At 42.3% G+C, this 8,262-nt stretch overlaps 1 protein-coding gene across 1 annotated transcript; it reads left to right on the top strand.

Annotated features, from left to right (window-relative positions):
- The first annotated feature begins 3,753 nt into the window (after positions 1-3,753).
- FOXL3 (forkhead box L3) lies at positions 3,754-6,077 on the top strand. Its single transcript, XM_037386950.1, has 3 exons — positions 3,754-3,860; positions 4,637-4,805; positions 5,158-6,077. Exons 1-3 carry the CDS (start codon positions 3,754-3,756, stop codon positions 5,635-5,637), a joined length of 756 nt encoding a protein of 251 aa, XP_037242847.1. The 3' UTR covers positions 5,638-6,077.
- Positions 6,078-8,262: the final 2,185 nt, after the last annotated feature.

The raw sequence follows: 8,262 nt of genomic DNA, 5'->3' as shown, positions 1-8,262 counted from the left end.
CACAAAAAAAAAGAAGCAAAAGGGAAAGCAATTCAACCGATGGACATGGGTGATGCAGAGACTCATCTGAGGGTCACTGAGTTGAATGTCAGAAGATCCGTGACACAGGGTCTCAGGTGCCACCACTGCCACGTACCCATCCAAGTCTGGGGAACTCTCCTTCTTATCCCATAGCAAAGCAACTAGGAAAGTAAGTACCACCACCTCCATTTCCCCACTCCTTTGTCTGCCAGAGCTACAGACCTTGTACTACAAAGCAAGCAGTTTACTGGTGGTATAGACTACTGCTGAGTGATCCAATGCCTGCTGAAGGCCACCACTTGTTTCCACTGATTTAAGCCAGAAGAGGGTAGATTTAGATTGAATATAAGGAAGGAATTTTTTACCGTGAAGGTGGTGAGGTACTGGGACAGGTTGCCCAGAAGCTCTGGATGCCCGGTCACTGGAAATGTTCAAGGCCAGGTTGGATGCGGCTGTGAGCAGCCTGATCTAGTGAAACATGTCCCTGTCTGTGGCAGGGGCTTGGACTACATGATCTTTAAGAGGTCCCCTCCAACTCAAATAATTCTATGATTCTATGATAAATTTTCAAGGTTTGGGATAAAGTCCTAAACCACAACCAGCTCTGGCTCCCAGTCAGTGGAGAGCAGGAGAAGCCATGCTGCTGAGACACCTGTCTGCACCAGTAAGATGGACTGGGGTGTCAGCATGCAGTCCCAGACAGCAATATTCACTGTTATTCCAAGGAGCTATAATGATCAGTAATTCAGCCCTGTTTGGATTTATGACCAGTCTGAATTTCATGTACAATTTTCATAATCTGTGTCATAATTACAAAAATCGCAAATAAGTTTTTAATATCAATGTTAAAAAAGATAGGCAGATCCTTCACAGCATTTTTATTGCCTATTTACAATCTCAAATCAAATGGTTTACAACTTTGTGTTCTGAAAATATACAGCATAAGAAAACACTAGCCTGGCAAAATTATGCTTTTATGATAATGACAGGGATGAGTTATAGTTACTCTAGTTAAACTATAATGGCTGCACAGATGCTAGGAAAAAGCTATTGTACAACATGTTTTGCTACCATAAGCATGGCACCTGCTAGCTCCACCATGGTACATATACAGCACGATAACATTTCTCTATGAATATTATCCTCAAAGAATATAATCGGACCATAAACATTCACCTGGGGATAAAATATGGGTATTCAGGCTTTAAAAAATACCTTGAGCAATACTTATCCAGTTTTGCATACCTGGATTTCAGAAGCAAGTTTATGAGAGGTAATACGTAATGTGTTTCTGATCTTGCAGGACTCAGAAATGGTCTGTGTTCTTATTATAGTTTATATGAATTTGCCGGAGGTGAATTTATTGATATTTACAAAGCCAGAAACCAAATCCTCCAGCCCACTGCTGGCTATGAGGAAATAATATTTATCCACAGATTATGTGTTACACAAACAGGGGCGGCAGGGGTTTGCTACGTGTCATGCCAAGCTGCCCCAGCACCCACCTATGGTCCCACTCACTCCTGAGATGCTGCTCAAGGACACCAGCACTGGGTATTACGACCTACCTCCCTTTGCTGAATTTAGTCTCACAAACTAGCCACTGAGGCAGAAATTTAATCTCAGCGTTATTTTCCAATGACATGGGTGAGGAGAACAGTGACCATGAGCTCTTGCACCGATAGTAGACCCAGCCACCAGTGGTAATGCATGTCACAGATATGCTGGACATGGGTGAGCTGATTGCACTCACCACAGCAAGAAAATACAGGAATTGAGGTAAATAACATTGCTAAATGGTATTTTACATTTACAATCATTTTTTCTAATTCCCGTTACAGAAAACTTTACCTATCATGTACTGTCAGTAAATATGTGAGGATTTTGGTGAAAGTGTATCGTCTGACTTCCTCAGCAGGGCAATTTTCATAAATAGAATATGAAAAACTGAAAAAAGGGCACCAACAGGTGGTGTAAAATCAGAGTCAACTAAAGCAGTTCTGCTTTTTAAAATTTGTTATAAAGCAGAAGCGAGACTGTTTGAACTATTGGAATTTCAGTGAGGTCAAACACCTCCAAAGGGAAGGACCACTGCTAAAAGCCGAAGTGGACATTTAGTTGTGCCTCAAGGATCGTGGGTTTAGCGAGGGAAAATCTTCCCAAGTCTGCAGCCCAGCTTCTCCTTTGCTTTCAACCTTCTAGTCCAGCTGGACAGAGTATGAAGATCAGACATTACATATTTCATTCTCCACCACTGAATCTGCTCTATCTTACCCAGTATTAAAGCCCTGCTAATGCCTTAGGCAGCAGTAGCTGACCCTTTGTATTAAGACCTCCTCTGCAGTGGATTCCTCATACATATGTCTATTGATGTATTTTAGAGTGGAGATAATTTTTATTTTGGGTACTGGCTTTGGCTTCATATTTTCAAGAAAACACCTCTTATATCTATCTCTTCATGACGTATATTTCCCCCTACTCCTTACTATAATGTACTGTTATATTCCACAGAAAAATCTCTCTTCTGTCCATCTTTGTTAAAACTCCAGAGCCACTTAAGCATCACTTTAAAGGGCTCTTTATCACTCGGATGCATTTTCCCTTAATTGTATCCTTTAACTCCAAGAGGGGTTTGGGGACATACTTTGTATGAAAGATGCTAACTCTCTGCACACCAATTTGCTTTCTCTTTTCCAATACTCATTTTCTCCTGGGGCTAGTTCCTGGGACAGAGCTGTCTTCAAATAATTTAATTATCATGTGGCACACACCTTTTTAGTCCCCCCCATGAAATGGTGTGTGATGCCTTTGGTTTACATCACTTGTTGGAAAACACTCCAAAGCATTGAAAAACTATTAAATTGTTACAGTATTGGATGCCAACACACAGGGCTATTAGTCTAATTCATCCTTCAGATCAAAGCCCACACAGGCAGCTCTCCTGCCTACAGCTATTTTCCTTTTACTTTCCTGCTTGACAGTAGTCCCTCATATCCCTCTGTTCTACTTTCTTTGAACATACACATTTTCCTTTAGTCATGGAAATATAATTTATGTCTATTATACTGTATTATAGATTGCAGATCAGGACAAGCATGCATTACTGCCTGGAACGTCTGTTTATTGTACGTCGGGTTTCTAAAAATAAATAAATAAGAAAGCCACCCTGCTTCGATGGGGAGAGAAAAATACGAAGGGGGAGGACTCGGGGGCTGGGGGGAACTACACTCCATTCTCAAAGTTTAATTTCCAAGTAGAGACCTTGAAGCATGATTTATTAACATCATGCTGTTTGCTTTTGTCACGTTGTGGATGCGGTGGGGGGAGCGCTGGCCCCTCTCCAGCCTGGACCACCCAGCGAGTTGAGCGCAGCTACCGGCACTGCACACCCCGGTTCAAAGGTTCACCCCCAATTCACCAGCTCCATCAGTCACCAGCCGCCTGGCTCCACCACCCCATTGGAGGCAACAGCAATAACAACAATAACACCACCCCCCCCTCCAAAAAAAAAAAAAATCCTAACGGACGGGCTGTCTGGGATGCAAGAATTGCAAAAACAATCCCCACCCCATCACGGAGAGTATGTGAGCACAGAGGAGAGGGAGCGTGAGGAGGGGGGAGAGAGGGAACGAGACAGACAGAGGGGAGGGAAGAAGGGAGGAGGGAGTCCAAGCTCTGAGAAACATCACTCCATCTCTCTCACTACACAGGAGCTGAGCAAGGAGCAGGACGATGTTTGACAACACGCAGTACCCCTATAACTGCTTTAATTATGACGGGGATGATTATCCTACCTGTAGTTCTGACGAAGAGAAAAAATTCACCAGACCAGCATACAGGTAAGATGAAGTTTTTCCAAGTCCCCCCATCTCTGGGGAGGTTTCTGAGCTCTGGGACAGTGGGATCACAGCTCCTGGGAGAGCCTGGGACCTCTCCCCAGGTGTACACGGTGGGTCTGGCCCTGGTGCAGGCACCCCAGCCTGCAGATTTTCCCCCCTCTCCGTGTTTGAGGTGCTCATGATTTATTTCTTCCCATGCGGGGTCACAGCAACTCTGGCATGCCGTTGAGCCACCAGATCTCAGGTGGTCTCCTCTGACCCCCAGGAGCTCTGGGAGAAGGGGAATTAGATGTGCGGTGTGCCCATGGGCGAATGGGGTGCAGATGGTCCCCGGTGCGGTGGGAGGACGCGCAGTGTAGGTGCTCACAGGGCACTTGAGCTCCTTCCCACAAGCAGGCAAGGTCTCCACTGGCACTGGCGCTGAGCCTGGGCTGTCTCACTGCAGCCTGCCAGCTCAGGGAAACTTTTCTGATGGGATTGGAGAGGTGGGTAATCTTGCTGTAACCCTCCTGTATCCAAGCACTTTGCACGGAGTGCCAGGGCAGACATCCCCGTCGGGACTCAATTGCCTGGAAGTAACGCCTGCATTTGTCCCGGGGGCTGGGGGCGTAGGGGCAGTGGCCCCACACGGGGCTTATCTCTGGGACATCTCTGGCCAGGGTGCAGATCCACTGGGAGAACTTATGGAAGCAAGATATAAGCACACATGTATCCATGTGATCCTAAAAACTGAGTATGTAAGGCGACGGTGTAACAGCAAATTTTCCTTTTTTCAGCTACATTGCCTTAATTGCAATGGCCATCCAGCAAAGTCCTTCAAATAAAGTCACCCTCTCTGGCATTTATGACTTTATAATGAAGAAATTTCCTTACTACAGATCAAATCAAAGAGCCTGGCAGAACTCCATCCGACATAACTTATCACTTAACAGTTGTTTTGTAAAGGTAAGATCAGTTACTGTGTATTTACATACGCACTGTGCATGGCTAAAAAAAATATGTGCAGAAATAATCTCATCACTAGAAAAGAAGAGAAACAAACAGCTGAGCTGCGAATCACTTAAAATCTCTCTGAGTTGTCAATTATAGAGATGAAGAGTATATCTGTGTCTGATGCATGCTAATAGATAACAAATTGAAGAGGATGGAGTTTACATCCAATTCATGTAATGAAAAAGAATAGGCTTAAAAGTCTTGTCATATGTGTTTACACCATCTTGAATGTAAACGAATGCAGATGTTAAGCAGCAGCATCTGTAACACATACAAATACTGAACTGCCTTTAAATAAATACAGGTTCCCAGAACAGAAGGGAATGAGAAGGGGAAAGGAAACTATTGGAGTTTTGCAACGGGATGCGAATCCATGCTGGATCTCTTTGAAAATGGGAATTACAGGCGAAGGCGAAGGAGGAGGAACGTGAAGAGGGAACATAAGGAGCAGAGGTCAAGCAGAGGGAAAAGTCCTTCATCCCCCAATATGCCTTCTACGGACTCTGCTTTAAACATTTCCTCTTCTGAAAGTAAACACGAAAGAATTGAATCGGGCCCAAGGCTACTGGAGCCTCGTGGGTTTGCTCCAAACAGCGTGACCAACAGGCAGAGCCTAAGCAATTCCACCTTAGCAAAATCGGATTCTGAAATTAAGTTCAGCATTGATTACATCCTTTCAGCCCCCGACCCTTTGCCTGTCCTGAGATCTCAGTATAACATGCATGAAAACAAGTATCATCTACTGGAGGCCCAGCAAATTAATCTACAGTTCTGGACAATGTGATGTTACTTATTCGTGGTGACAAAGTCTGAGTTGCAGCGTATCCAGTAGCCTTGTGTCACTGAAAATCAGCCACCTGCCTCCTCGTTTTCTTCCCGAGCAGCACTCAGAAAGGGTTACCGGTTCAACAGCTGATACTCTCTCTGTGCCCAAAGAACTTTGCTGAGGTTAAAGCACGAATGACGGTTACCAATACCAGTTTTCACTGTGCTGAAATTCATGAAATTCTAGCTTTGTTTTCTAAACTGTCGTGGACATCATTGAACATCACAAAGAATTTCCTTTCTCAAGCAGAATCCGACAGAAGAGACTTGCTTATCACCCTTGGCTTTATTAAAGACAAAGTGAATTTGATTCCACTTTCATTGGTGGAAATTGGGATTAATTCCACTGAAGTATATAGGTCAGGAGTTAAGCTGATCTAAAACAGTGTAATTCTGTCAATTTACACTGGCTGAGAATGTAAGGGGCAGGGGGGTGGGGTGGGGGGGGTGGGCTTTGTTTGCTTAAAAGTAATCAAAGAAAATCACTCTGTCTTCCCTTTTTTTTTTTAACATCATGTTTCAAACTGTTTTGCAGCTTTAATTCATCATTAATTAGAAAATGCAGTTATCAGTAAGTGTTAAAAGTATATTTTTTATTGATATTCAGGGCAGAGTTGTTTAAACTGTTGAAGTAAAGTTGTGTCCAGAATAATTTTAAGCAAGCTAATTGCAGGGCTGTTAAAGTCTGGTAGACTTTGACGGGTAGTGTGACAGAGGCACAGGGCCACTTAATGCCTTGGTTTTTTTTAAAAAATTAACAACTTCTCCCCTTGTACTATCAGAAAGCTTCCTGAGATGCTGCAGGAAAGTCCTTGAACATATTCCATTTAACAAGCATGGAGGGAGACCCAGCTTTGCAAGAAGCTGTATCCAGTGTTGACCAAAGCTGGAATTCCACCTACCTGCTTTGAGACAAGTTGCATAATCCAATTAAATAGATTTTTATTGATCCCTCTTGCAAGCAATTACCAAAGTGGTACTTGATACAATTTCAGCAAAGCTGGTGAGATTTATAATTTCCAGATAGCAATGTTAGAACATCAGCTCCATTTCTAAAGCAAGCCATTTCACTACCATTTACATGCGGTGGGATATTTCAGAACAAAACCTGATGGACAATGATGAACTGTAACGAGGATTTAAGAACTTGCTTTTATGCAGCCTGTTCCCAATGAATTGCTTCCCAGTACCTAACGGCAGCATTAGTAAAGACTCCACAAAATCTTGGTTTTGGCTTGGCTACTACAGTCTTCACCTACTGCAGATAAAAAAGACAGGGATTCTGGTGGTTTTAAGCAATTATGTACAGAGAGATAAAATTATCTTTGCAACATGAACTAAAGGTAAATGAAGGTATATGAGATAAGATTAAGCAAAATTGTGCTAGAGGTATGCTCAGGCATGACTTGAATTTTTATGCAGAAGCTTTGACATTTCACTAAGTTATTTTACATTGTGTCTAATATATACTGTACATTTATACTATATATTCTTATATATTGTTATTGAGAAAGGGAGCAATATCACTGCACTTATATGTTGTAAAAATGCGTGATGTATGTTGTCATGATGCTGAAACTCCTGCCATATACTTAAAATTTACCATCAGTGGTATTTCACACTGATTGGTAATAAATGCCCATTTTTTGGAAAACTATAAAACTTTCTATCTTCAGGCATTTCCACAGCATGCAAAAGTCTTTGCTTCTTCTTCAGAAGAGACAAAATGGAAAATTATGTCAGTTATATCACCGCATGTCTTCCAGACTTTGAAGAGATGATTTCTTGTGACCAAATTCTGCCTTCAAATGGGAGCGTTCAATTCTCTGTGAATCGATGGTTATTCTCGGTGATTATCTGAAAGCAAAATTTGACTTATTAAACCTGATTGATCTGCTGTTTACATTGACGTTAGAAAAAGAAGAAAAGCTCTGGGGTCACTGGACAGATGGATTCTCATTTGAAGAGAGACGAGAATTTGCTCCTTTAGTATTTATGCTCGGTAGTAAATAGGTATGGGAAGAGCATGTCCTCATTTAGTGCTTCAATGTATGCATGCACTCACGTGTGGGTTGGTATGTGTGCACCTCTAGGATCCTACCTGCATTTATATATTCATGCCTTATATGCAGATTTTTTTCTTGATTGTTTTAAACATGGCAATGCTGCTGTTAGCCCGATAGTTATAGTACACATCTGCAGTATATTTGAAATATATATTTTTTGCTGTGAAATGCATGAACATCATTATTACTATGTGTTCTTTGTTAATGGTGTTAGCAAACGGTAACTCAGTGACAGCCAAAGTTCCTACTAAGCAACACCTCACCCAGGTGAACACAGTGGGCTGCTGAGACCACTGGAGATACAGTTGTGGCTACTAAGCAATATAGGATTAATGCATTAGTAAAGGCAGAAATACACCCAGGTGGATTTACAGCAGAGATTCAAAACCATTTGCAGTAAGATGAATTAATATTCACAAATAGCCATGTCCTTTGCTCACAGTAAAGTGCCTGCTAGGAGAGACTGTCATACTTGAGTTTCCCTAACATATAATCAAAGAAATTTGTGTACAAATAGG

Source organism: Falco rusticolus, chromosome 4, assembly GCF_015220075.1.
Source record: "Falco rusticolus isolate bFalRus1 chromosome 4, bFalRus1.pri, whole genome shotgun sequence".
Taxonomy (NCBI): Eukaryota; Metazoa; Chordata; class Aves; order Falconiformes; family Falconidae; genus Falco; species Falco rusticolus.
Note: the sequence above shows the minus strand (reverse complement) of the source record. Positions and strands in the feature narration are given on the sequence as shown.